At 48.1% G+C, this 13,348-nt stretch overlaps 1 protein-coding gene across 1 annotated transcript in view; it reads left to right on the top strand.

The window, feature by feature from the left end:
- The first annotated feature begins 11,481 nt into the window (after positions 1-11,481).
- NDUFA10 (NADH:ubiquinone oxidoreductase subunit A10) overlaps positions 11,482-13,348 on the top strand; it is a 58,508-nt gene continuing 56,641 nt past the window's right edge. The window contains exon 1 of the mRNA XM_077155617.1: positions 11,482-11,645. Coding sequence (XP_077011732.1) covers positions 11,571-11,645 — 75 coding nt within the window. The 5' untranslated portion in view covers positions 11,482-11,570. The remainder of the gene's footprint in view (positions 11,646-13,348) is intronic.

Below are 13,348 nucleotides of genomic sequence, written 5' to 3'. Positions count from 1 at the left end.
TTTGGTTTTGGGAAGTGTTCCTTCCTTTTCCATAATCTTGAGGAGATTGTGTAAAATTGGTGTTAAATTTCCTCTTTAAATGTTTGGCAAAATTTCCCAGTGAAACTATCTGGATGTGAACTACCTTTTGGAGGTCTTAATTACATATCCAACTGCTTTAATGGTTATAAGACCATTCAGTTTATCAAGTAATTATTTATATTAAGGTTTAAGTCTTCTCTTTTATTATTTCCTTTTATTTGTTTCCTCTGGTTTTTGTTCCTTTGTTTCTTTTTTCTTGCTTTTGGGTGGATACCTTGTATGTTTTCATAATTCCATGGCTCAGTCAAGGGAACTCATGAAAACTTTGGAGAACACAGGGAATTTGGATCCACTGATCAAATAAATACCCTAAATCAATTCAAGGAGATGAAGGAAATGTGGCTAAAGAGATAAAGGTTATTTAGAAGACACTGGGTGATCATAAATAAGAATTTAAAAGTATGAAAAAAACTTATAGGAATGAAAGACACAATAGAAGATATTATAAATACACTAGAGGGCATACCACAGCACATTTGAACAGGTAGAAGAAAGAATCAGCGAACTGGAAAATAATACAGTCAAAATATTACTGACAGAATAATAGATAGAAAAGAAGAATGGAAAAAACTTAGCAGTCTCGGGAAATTGAATGACAGCATGATGCACACATCATATATATCATGGGTGTCTCAGAAGGAGAACAGAGAAGAAAAAGGGCAGAAAGAATATTTGAGGTAATAACTGCTGAAAATTTCCCAAGTGTTATGAAAGACATAAATATACATGTCCAAGAAGTACAATGTACTCCAAACAGAATCTATCATAATAGACCTACATCAAGACACTTATGAATCAGAATGTCAAATGCCAAAGATAAGGAGAGAATCTTGAAAGCAGCAAGAGAGAAATGATTTGTAATACACAAGGAAATCACAATTTGTAACACACACCATGTAAAAAAAAAATTATCTAGCAATAAATTTAACCAAGGACATAAAGGACTTGTGCACAGAAAACTACAAAACATTGCTAAAAGACATGGAAAAATAATGAAATGTGACACCACCATACAGCATACAAAAAAAAAATTGCTAAAAGAAATAAAAGAAGACCTAAATAAATGGAAGGACATTCTATGTTCATTGATTGGAAGGCTAAATATCATAAAGATGTCAATTCTACCCAAATTGATTTTCAGATTCAACACAATTCCCATCAAGATTCCAAAACCCTACTTTGCAGACATGGAAAAGCTAATTATCAAATTTATTTGGAAGGGTAGGGTATTCCAACTAGCAAAAACATCTTGAGAAAGAAGAATGAAATGGGAGGACTCATGCTTCAAACTTTAAAACATATTTTAAAATCACATTGGTCAAAATATCATTGTACTGGCATAAAGATAGATATGTTGATCAGTGGAATTGAACTGAGAGTTCAGAAATGTACCCTAAGATCTATAGTCAATTGTTATTTGACATGGTTTCCATGTCCACTCAACTGGGACAGAATAGTTTCTGTTGAAAATAGTTTCTTCAACAAATGGAGCTGGGATAACTGAATATCCACATCCAAAAGAATGAAAGAGGACCACTATCTCACACCATATAGAACAATTAACTCAAAGTGGATCAAAGACCTAAATTATAAGAGCTAGGACCATAAAACTCCTAGAAGAAAATATAGGGAAGCATCTTCAAGATCTTGTGATAGGAAATGTTTCCTTATACTCTACACCAAAGCACAACCAACAAAATTAAAAATAGATAAAATGAGGCCTCCTCAAAATTGAATATTTTTGTGCTTCAAAGGACTGTTAAGAAAGTGAAAAGGCAGCTTACTCAATGAGAGAAAATATTTGGAAACCGCATATCCAATCAGAGTTTAACATCCAGAATATATAAAGAAACACTACAACTCAACAATAAAAGAAAACAAGCAACACAATGAAAAAATGGGCAAAAGACATGAACAGACATTTTTCCTAAGAGGAAATACAAATGTCTAAAAAGCACATAAAAAGATGCTCAACATCACTAGCTATTAGGGAAGCAGAAATGAAAACCATGAGATATCATTTCGCCCTCATTTGAATGGCTGATATTAACAAAAGGAAAATAAAATGTTTTGGCGAGGATGCAGAGGAATGCTCATTTCCTGCTGGTGGGAATTTGAAATGGTGCAGCCACTGTGGAAGACAATTTAGCATTCCTCAGGAAGCTAGGTACAGAACCGCCATATGAGCCTGCTATTCTGCTACCAGATATACCCAGAAGATCTGAAAGCAGGGAAGTGGAACAGACATTTGCACAGAGACGTTCACGGCAGCATTACTCACAATTACCAAAGCAACCCAAGTGTCCATCACCCGATGAATGGATAACAAATGTGGTGTATACATACAACGGAGTGTTATTCAGGTCTAAGAAGGAATGAAGTCCTGATTCATGCAACAGCCTGGATTAACCTTGAGGCATTATGTTTTGTGAAATAAGACAGACACAAAAGGATAAATATTATATGACCTCACTGATATGAACTCATTATAATAAGCAAACAGATAAAATCTAGAATAAAAGCAAAGAAATAGAATGAGGGTAGAGAATGGGGGCTGATGCTTAATTTGTGTAGAATTTCTCATTAGGTTGATTGCAAATGTTTGGAAATGGACAGTGGGACAGTAGCACATTATTGAGAGTGTAATTAACAGCACTGAATTATACGTGTGAATGTGGTTGAAAAGGGAAGTTTGGGGTCATGTATATGACTTGAAGAAAAGCTAGAGGATAAACTATGGAACCGTGTAGCACAGTGAATGCTGTGGTGGATGATGACTATACATAATAGTACAAATGTAAGAATATTCATTCACGAGCTAGAACGAATGTGCATCACTATTACCAAGTGTTAAAAATAGGGTGGTGTGATGGTTCAGTTCTGGTGTCAACTTGGCCAAATGATTATGCCCAGTTGTCTGGTCAGGCAAGCACTGACCTGACCATTGCTACAAGGATATTTCATGGCTGGTTGATAAACTGGAAGGCTGTTGCATTTAGTCATCATTCAGTTGATTGAATCTGTGACTGACTATATCTGCAATCAACTAAGGTGTGCCCCCGCAATGAGATAATCCAATCAGTTAAAAGCTTTTAAGAAGAAGAGAGACTCTTTTACTGCTTCTTCAGCCAGCAGTAAAAGCCACTCCCGTGGAGGTCGTCCAGACCCTTCATCTGAGCCACTAGCTTCATAGCCTGCCATACAAATTTTGGACTCCTCCATTCCCACAGTTATATGAGACCCCTTTAAAAATCTCATATTCACAGACCTCTCCTGTTGGTTGTTTCTCTAGAGAACCCTAACACATCTTGTTACTAGGAGTGGTTCTTAAGAAACAGAATATTAAAAATGGTTTTTACAATAGGTTTTCTACTCTGACTATACTCAGAGGCACCATGACTCTGTTTCCAACAGTCAAGTTGGCACTGACAGTTTATGGGTTCGTTGATAAAAGAGATATTCAAAATGTCACCATTAGGAAGTGGGGGAGTTCCAGGAAGATGGCAGAATAGGACAGGTCAAGTTCACCCCGCCTCCAAGGAGCAGCTAGAGAAGGGATGAGGTGACTGAGATGGCAACTCCAGGGTGTAAGTGACCCGGGAGGGTCTTTACACCTCACAGGGAGGCCCTGGTGGCAAAAGCCAAAGAAATGAGAAGCAGAGAACTGTCCTGTTGGTGCAAACAACCCAATGTGCCCCTTTCCAAACAGAAGCCAGGAGCCCTCAGAAGTGTATGCACAGGGAGACGGGTACCAGGAGTTAAGCCAAGCTGCATTCCTTGAATGCACTACCCTCACCAGCACAGCCCTGCGATCTGTAACCCCTGACTCACTGTAGGAGCCAATTAAAACAAGACCTGCAGAATTTGTTGGGAGCAGCTGGCCTCAGGATGGCAGCAGTAAACTGTGGAGATTGTTATGTAGAGCAGTCTGGGAGGAAGAGAATGTTTACCCCAAATGGTTATGTTAAGTATGAAGGAAGAGAGCACTGAAAAATAAGCTCTCTGTTCTTTCAAGAAATGCATGCATGCCTTTTGTCACCCTGCAGTATATAACCAGGATCTAATTAAGAATAAAATTGTCTGATGTCTGTTGTTTGTTAAAGTTAAGCTTCAGACCCCCTCAACCCATCTGTCTCCTTCCTTCCTCCCTTCCTCCCTCCCTCCCTCCCTCCCTCCCTCCCTTCCTTCCTTCCTTTCTTTCTCGTCACTCCTTAATATCCTTCCAGCTCCGTTTCATAGGAAGCAAAAACTCACCCCACACCCCACACACCTGGACCCTTTCACCTGATGCCCATCCCCCCTCCAAGTGCCTCTGCAAGCCATCAACACCACCCCTAGCATACCCACCCCACACCCCCTCCCCAAGCATGCACACATCTGCAGAGCCCAACCCACCTCTCCCGTGCAAGAGCACTCTCATCTCGCCCTGCCCCTCCGGAGACACCCTTCCCCCTCCCCGCACCCTGAAGGCTGTCCACAGTGCAGAAAGGCTGCGGGCACTTACCTCCATACTCAGGTCACACCCGCCCCCACCCCAGACAGTTGTGCAACCCCACCCCACCGCCGCTGAGCTCTGCACGTGTGTACATCAGTTTACAGCACTCCTACATCCACGCATGTGCATGCCCCCTGTCATGCGCCCAGCTCTGGGAAAGCACTGACTTGCACAGCTGGACCACATCTGCCCCCAGCCCATGCAGTTGCAACTCTGGCCCGCTGCCCTGAGCTCTGAGCAAGTGCACACCGGGGCCCACTCTCAAGACCAGCGCTCTCCAGGGCCCCGCCCCCAGACCCCTGCACCCACATAGCCACATCCTCCCCAGCATTGGTGCACCGACCTCTTGACCTCTAACCCCAACACCCTGCCTCACATATATACACACTTGCCCCACCCTCTGGCACAATCGCCCTGCTCCCACACCTGGCAGCTGCTCACGGGCGAATCTGTGCTACGTAGGCCTCGCCCTGCACATGAGTGACCACTTCCTCCAACCCTCTCCACATCTGGCACCCGTGCCAGGGCACCACCCACCAGCACCACACCCCCACCCCACATCCTGCAACCCCTGTGATCTGTGCCCACCCCATACCCTCCCACTGCCACACCCAAGGGCTCTGCGCCTTCCCCTTGCACAAGGACACACCGCACCCTGCACCCTCCCTCGTGCCCCGGCCTCTGTGCCACCTACCCGACAGGCTGATACCCACGACCCCACACCCTGATACCCACGACCCCACAGGCTGAGACCCACGACCCCACACCCTGATACCCACGACCCCACAGGCTGATACCCACGACCCCACAGGCTGAGACCCACGACCCCCACACCCTGATATCCACGACCCCACAGGCTGAGATCCACGATCCCACATGCTGATACCCACCCCACACCCTTATACCCACGACCCCACACCCTGATACCCATGACCCCACGACCCTGAAACCCACGACCCCACACCCTGATACCCACGACCCCACACGCTGATACCCATGACCGCACGCTCCACACTCCCACCCACATCCTGTCCGCACACCAGCCACCGTGCGTCCACACAGCCTCCCCATCCGCCTCCCGCCTTCTCTACCCGTATTCCCCGCTCTGCACCTGCCTCTGTGCCCAGCGCCCGCCTGACCTGCACGTGTAGGGAGCTGCACGCGCAGGGAGCTGCATGCATAGGCCGTCCGCTGCACCGCCGCAGTCGGTCCTCCCGGGAGCACGGAGAGCGGGGCCTGTGGCCTGGGGCTCCCGGCACGGCGGCAGCGCAGTCATCTTTGGTCCGTCCCTCCCACGGGAACATGTGCGGCACCCAGGGCTCACCTCGCCTTGTCCCTCGTCAGACGTCAGGGCTTCCACGGCAGCGTCCGCGAGAAGACCCCGTCCCCCTCCCAAGGCCAGAAAGTGCAGAGGCCCTGCCAGGAGCTTCCAGGCCCCCCCGGCCACCAGTGAGGACCCCCGGCGCCGGGCCACGGAGCTGATCCCCAAGACCCGGGGCAAGGCTCGTTCCGCCTGCAGTAATAGTTGAGGTTTTTCTCGTTTCCTTTTTCTCTGCTATAGAGTGATTAATCAATGGCTCAAACGGAAATCCGATAGATTATAAATCTTAATGTTCTATGGGTGTCCATTCCTTAAATGTAACTCAAACGTCGTGATTCCATTTTATTGTAATTATGGTATTTTTGCTGTTAATAAATCTAAAATAAAAAGAAATCAATAATTTTGTCATTTCTTATAACTTTTTTTTCTCTTTTGGTTTTATTGCTATTATTTCAGGGATTATGCAGTATCTCAAATGGAGACTTGGTGGGATTATGATTTTGAGGATATGGTTTATAAATGTACATTATACAAACGTGAATCTTATTATTGAATTGTTTACACTTTAGGTGATTTCAGGATAGTGCGAGTATAAAATTCTTGTCACTGCAGTTTAAAGTGGCTCTGTTGATCCAGAAACACCAGTTTTTGTTTCTCTCATAAAGCACTTTTGAATTTATGCTCATTTGGTTTCACAGCTGTAGCTAAGCAATTGTACCATTGCTTGAATTGAAGCTTGATAGAATTTCTGATTCTCAGGATAGAAATTTATGGCTGGAGCTCATCTGGAAGCACATTCCCCAAATTCACTGTTTTTCCTTCCCGGTTTCTGACAGCGTAAGGACAGGATTGGGGTGGCGGCCTCAGCACCTTCACAGAACCTGCAGGAGTCCAGCTGACAGCCTCACAGCGAAGAGACCTGAAATGCAGTTCACTGCTGGTTTAATACGTTTTTGGTGTTAAAAGAAGCAATTTGGGAAATATTACATATGGCAAAGCATTTCTTCACTGTTTCTCATGAATGTTAGGGTGCTGACGGCTCCAAGACCACCCTGCCTGTGGCCCTGCCTCTCTGCCGCAGAGCTGGACAAGGACCCCTGGGGCAGAGGGGATGTGGAAGCGCAGGGCAGGCAGCTCCTAGCTACAGCGGTAGAGGAAGGGCCAGGAGAGAGAACGCCCATGGTTCCAAATGCCGGGAATATTCAAGAAACTAGAGCAGTGATGTCTAATATTTCATTTAGTGTTAATATTTTTCCTACAGTAATCTCTCTCCTGCTTTCATAAAGTTGTTAAAATCAAGACCTTTGTTTTCAGACCTGAGATAAAGGACTGCATCTTCACCAGGGTACAGTTGGGAAAGACAACTGCAGCATGGAGGTAAGATGCAAATGATGGGGATTAAGCGAGATGAGAAAAGTAGACAGGGAATCACCCTCACCTCTGTGCTGCGCTACCTGGAAGCCTTCTCAGACACAATGGAAAGGACTCTGGGCTTCCTAAAGATGCGGAATTATTTAGGTATTAAAGTAGCGATTCCACAGGGCTGGAGGACTCAGGGCATTCTGGTGACACCTGCTGCTGAAGGTACGGTCACCGGACTCAGTACACAGCTGTGGTGCGCCTGTGGCCGCAGGCGCCAGGCGTGGGTCTGTGGATTCCGCAGTGAAGGACACGGACATGGTTCCTGCCCCCAGGAAATGAAGGGCCTCGAGCAGTATATCTGGACCAGGTATACCTAAATAGCAGGAAACTCGTTAAGCAGATTCCAGGGCACATCTCAGATGGACAAAATCAGATCTGTTGGCCTTGGGGACAGGAAGCTGCATACTCGACAAGCTGTAATTCTCATAAACAACTGAAATTTGATAACATTTGTTGCATGACCACTGCTTCACAATTCCATGGTAATTCTGGAAAGTTGAAAACCAAACGAGAGTTCAATGAAAAGAAAATTTAAGGATTTAAGCAAAGAAAGGAAGAAAATAAACTCCTGAAGAACATGACCTTCCCCAAACCTTTCTAAATGGCAGGCACAGGTGAAAGGAATCTTGCAATAGAGTGTGACCAGAGCTAACTTAAGAGGCCGGGAAGGCACTGAATGGTTTTGACATATGGAATATTATGTTTTTGTTTTCAAGATTTTTAAGTTTAATGTTGTCTTTCTCTGATTTTTTCCCCCCAGGACAGGGCACACATAAAATCTACATATGTGTAGCTTCCAAAGAAGTTTTGCAGGTTCTTAAGTCATTTTAAAAAGGTGAACCCCAGAAACGTCAAAATAAGGGACCCTGTGGTACCCAGGCAAAACTAGCCAAGCTGCATCTGCCCAGCCTCCCACGCGGGCTGTGAACAACCCGTCTGCCCTGCACCATGACACCGGCTAGAATGGGGAGCCTGTGTGATCCTGAGACCAGAAATTGAACTTGGAAAGGGTGATCCTGGGACGGGAGACAGGACTCAGGAGAGGGACCCTGGACAGAAAAGGCACCTGGACAGGGGTGGGGACTTGTGGTGGGAGCCTGGGCAGGTGGATGGGACTCGGTGCGGGTGGCCTGAACGGGGAGGCGGGTTGACTGACAGGGAAGGGGACCCTGGACAGGGAGAGGGGACTCGGGGAGAGAACCCTGGACCAGGGGTGGGCCTTGTTGGGTGTGCTGGTTTGAAAGGAAATATGCCCCCTAGAAAAGCCATGTTTTAATCAAAATCCCATTTCATGAAGGTAGAATAATCCCTATTCAATACTGTATGTTTGAAACTGTAATCAGATCATCTCCCTGGATGATGTGATTTAGTCAAGAGTGGCTGTTAAACTGGATTAGGTGACGACATGTCTTCACCCATTTGGATGGATATTGATTGGTTTATGGAACCTATAAAAGAGGAAACAGTTTGGAGAATGAGATTCAGAGAGAGCAGAGAATGCTGCAGCACCACGAAGCAGAGAGTCCACCAGCCAGAGACCTTTGAAGATGAAGAAGGAAAATGCCTTCCGGGGAGCTTCTTGAAACAGGAAACCAGGAGAAACTAGCAGATGATGCCGTGTTTGCCACGTGCCCTTCCAGATGAGAGAGGAACCCTGACTGTGTTCACCACATGCCTTCTCACTTGAGAGAAAAACCCTTGAACTTCATCGGCCTCCCTGAACCACAGCATCTTTCCTTGGATGCCTTAGATTGGACATTTCTCTAGACTTGCTTTAACTGGGACATTTTCTTGGCCTTTGAACTGTAAACTAGCAACTTATTAAATTCCGCTTTTTAAAGCCATTCCATTTCTGATATATTGCATCCCGGCAGCTAGCCCAAACTAGAGCAGTGGGTGTGACTGTAACCACTTCCGCTCTGGCAATGGTGCCAGCTGAGCCCGCATCCAAGTGTGACAGTCTCGGAACCAACAGAATTTAGACAAGAGGGCCAGTAGGAATAAGCAATAAAGTTTATTTAAAGGGAAGTTTACCAAAAAGACAGTACCCTTGGAGAGGTTAACCTGGACATGCCCAAAGGAGGGGCACACTGAGTGGAATGGGCCAGCTCCTTCTATAGGAAAGTTTTACCACTGGCAGGTTTCCATAGCAACCTTTGAATACTACCTGCCTTCTTTGTTCTAGGAAATCGGAGGGTCAGTGGGGTCCCCAGAAAGGGAGACAGCTATCAGAACTCATTGTTTGTTGTCACATACCTAAAATTTGTCCTTGGGCAAATGATTAACAACCTTTAAGACCCTATGTTTCCTTTTATTAGTTAGCTCTGGGCTCAGACCTTGACAAGTTTTTCTGGTTTGGTGACATTTGGGGGCTTTAGGGAACTTTCTGTCCGAAGTTTGCAACTCTGTATTAGTTCCTTTGCCACTAGATAAGAAGTAAAGGTCTTGGAGTTGTGTTAAGGCTTTCAGGGCTGTTCTAGTTTGCTAGCTGCCGGAATGCAACACACCAGAGACGGATTGGCTTTTAATAAAGGGGATTTATTTTGTTAGTTCTTCAGAGGAAAGGCAGCTAACTTTCCACTGAGGTTCTTTCTTACATGGGAAGGATCAGGGTGATCTCTGCTGGTCTTCTCTCCAGGCCCCTGGGTTCCAACAACTTTCCCCGGGATGACTTCTTTCTGCATCTCCAAAGGCCTGGGCTGAGCTGCAAGTGCTGAGATGAGGAATGCCGAGCTGCTTGGGCTGTACTACGTTGTGTTCTCTCATTTAAGCACCAGCCAATTAAGTCAAACATCATTCATTGCAGCAGGCCCACCTCCTAGCCGACTGCAGATGTAAATCAGCAACAGATGAGGTTCACGTACCATTGGCTCATGTTCACAACAACAGAACTAGGTGCCGTCACCTGGCCAAGTTGACAACTGAATCTAACTACAAGGGCTGACTAGAAACCCGGGAGCTCCAGGACCCTTTCATCTCACTTACAGCGCTGGGCAGAGTGAATGTTATGGGGCGCACCGAAAGAGAAACCACACAATTCAAAACTGCAAGCCAATTTGGAGTCCTCGTTAGCCAGCTGGGGACTGCCTCAGAAACCTCCAAGAAGGACGATTCAGAGGGCAGCCCCCAGAGGTTTTCAAGGTGAGGTTATAAAGCCTAAAATCATGCTGTGGTTTGCAACTGCTAGCAAGCAAGTGAAATCACAGAAGCAGAAAAATGCCCTTAGGTGTTGCCAAAATACATCTCCTTCCCTCAGTTCCTTAACATTGGTAATTGTTTAACTCTTGGGGACATTCTGCCCCAATCCTGTGTGGACTTCCCCTGCTTGGGCCTGATTGATTGCTCCTGGCCCTCCACAGTGAAGAGACAGTGAGGGCTACCAGGCGGGGTGCAGGGATGGTTGGAAGGGACTGCGAGCACGGGCGTGGCGGGCACGCTGGGCCAAGGGCTGGGACTCAAAGGTGACCCCGCGCAGGGAGAGCAGAAGTGAGGACCCCTGGGCTGGGCGATGGGTTCGGCCAGGGTGAGGATGTGCGTCCCGCGGCCAGGCCGGCCCCCACCTGGGCGCTCACCGCAGCCCGCGAAGGAAGGGTCTCCGCCCCGTGGCCCGGCCCGCACTCCGCCCGCGCCCAGCAGGACACGGCGCCTCCCTCCCGGGTGCTTCTTCCTCCCGCCCAGTCCCAGGCCACCTTCCCGGCTCCGACGGCTCAGCAGGAGAAGACGCGCTCCCAGCGCGGCACTTCGGAGAGCGGTTCCGGCCGGCTGGGGACACGGGGCCGGGAGCGCCACGGTCACACGCGGTCGGCATCACGCCCGCCACGAGCGCGGCTGCCGGGTGTCCCGCGGGCGGCCTCGGAACTCGGGCGGCGAGAGGGCCGTCCTCCCACGGCGGTGAGCGTCGCCAGCGCTTTTCCCGCCGCCACGGGGGCCAGGCCGGGGCTGGGTGCCGGCGCGCGGAAGACGAGGTAGACCGACCTGCGGTCCCCGAGCAGCTGGCGCCTGGGCCAGGACCTCACCCGGCCTCTCGGGAGACACGCAGGCCCCAAGCCCCACACAGGCGCCGCGCGGGCAACCGGACGTGACGTCACGGCGGCGCGCCGACCTTTCGTGAGGGACGCCGTCCCGAAGGTCCCGACAGGCGCCGCGCGGGCACCCCCAGCCGTGACGTCACAGAGGCGCGCCGGCCGCAGGAGAGGTCCCCGTCGCTAGCGCGTCCCCTCGGGTCCTTGAGCCGCTGTGGCCCGCATAACCATGGCCCTGAGGCTCCTGAGACTGGGCTCCGCCGCCGCGTCGGCGCGGGGCCTCGCTCCGGGCATCCAGCGCGTGGTGAGGGGCAGAGGGCGGGGGCCTGTGGACTAACGTGGGTGGGGTGTGGGCCTGTCCTCCTTTGGGCACGGCGCCTTCTTCAGGCCCCCGGGTCTCTGGTCGGCTGTCCCCAGGGTCTCTTTCTGGGGACCCCACTGAGCGCCGATGTCTTTAGGCATGGATAGATCTCAGGGTGGCCGGGGTCTTCTCCAGGCCCTTTAATCGCAGCTCCAACGAGAGCGCTAGGGCGCGGCGGTGGATCGGTCAGATCTTGTCCTGGTGTGGGAGGCCAACTGCAGGTACCATGCCCTAGTGCTGTTGTTGCAGAGACGTGCCAGCAGGTGTGGCAGGAGCTCTCAAGAGGCGGGAGGCACGCGTGCTCATTCAGTAATGTATGCAGCAGCTCTGTCAAACGTCGGCTAAGGGCCAGGCGCTGAGAGGATGTAATGTTGAGTACCTTGGAAGAGAAGGCGTTTGGGTTAGATTAGGAATTGGGAGACCCCTCTCCCCCACCATGGTGGAGAGCAGTGGGATGATGTTGCATGAGGAGGGAACAGGAGATGAAAGCACTATGTCTAGAAACATTAAGAAGTAGTTCATAAGATTGTAGCTGGATCGTAGTGCTTTTGCTTGCTAGTGGCCAGAAGTACATTGGTGTTAGATTGTAAAGGGACTTGACCTCCCAGCTAAGAATTTTCGTCAGCAAAGAAGTAGTCATGTTCTTAACAAAAAGTCATATAACTGGTTTAAGAATACAAGCTGAAAAAGAGGAGAGAGAATGAAAAAACTCATTTTCAAGTATGTGTTAGTGACAGTGAGATTCTGTAAGAGACATGGTGATATTTTGCTGTAATCCACACACTGTATAGACTCACCTAGAACTGTGTTCACTTCTGGGTGCTATGCTCTAAAGGGGATGTAGATCAGAGGAAAATGAGTACGATGCTGAAAGAAATAAAAATTATTGCCTAACAGTTCTTAAGGCTATTAGTTCAAAAGCAAGGTGTAGGCAGGGCTGTGCCCCCTCTGAAGGCTTTAGGGAAGGGTCCTTGCTTGCCTTTTCTTGAGTTTTTAGTGACTGTCTTCTCTGTCTTTGTCTTTATTTCCTTCTATAAAGACACCAGTCATATTGGATTAGGGCCCAGACTAAACCATTTTGACTCATATTAACTAATCACATCTTCAAAGACCTTATTTCCAAATAAGGACACATTCGTGGGACCAGGAGTTAGGACTTAGACATATTTTGGGGGACACCATTCAACCCATAACAATTATGGAAAGTTAGTTATTTTGTGCAAGTCCAGAGAGCCAAAGAACATGATTAATGTGGGAAATTGTAGGAAAGACTTTTTGATGAATAAGCACTTTGTAAAGATTTGGAAGTGGGGAAATGGTTGATTGCTTGCTTCAAACATTTATGGTGCATCTGCTTTGTACCAGAGCAGAGCTTGTTGTGAATACAGATGGGGAAAGATGTGACACATGGGTCAGAGGTAGCTTACAGGAAAAAGTGATTATTTTCTGGGGTGCAGGTTACCTATGTGATTTACACCCCTTACTGTCCTGACCTCATCTCCTATTCTTCCCAGGTCCACTCTCTCAGCCACACTGGCCATCTTCCTGATCCCTGAAGGCACCAGGCTTGTCCTGTCTCAGAGCATTTGCATGCCCCTTTGCTGTGCTTGAAAGACCTTCCTCCAGTTGTCCATTTGGCCAGTCTC

The sequence above is a fragment of the Tamandua tetradactyla genome, chromosome 3, assembly GCF_023851605.1.
Source record: "Tamandua tetradactyla isolate mTamTet1 chromosome 3, mTamTet1.pri, whole genome shotgun sequence".
NCBI lineage: Eukaryota > Metazoa > Chordata > Mammalia > Pilosa > Myrmecophagidae > Tamandua > Tamandua tetradactyla.
Note: the sequence above shows the minus strand (reverse complement) of the source record. Positions and strands in the feature narration are given on the sequence as shown.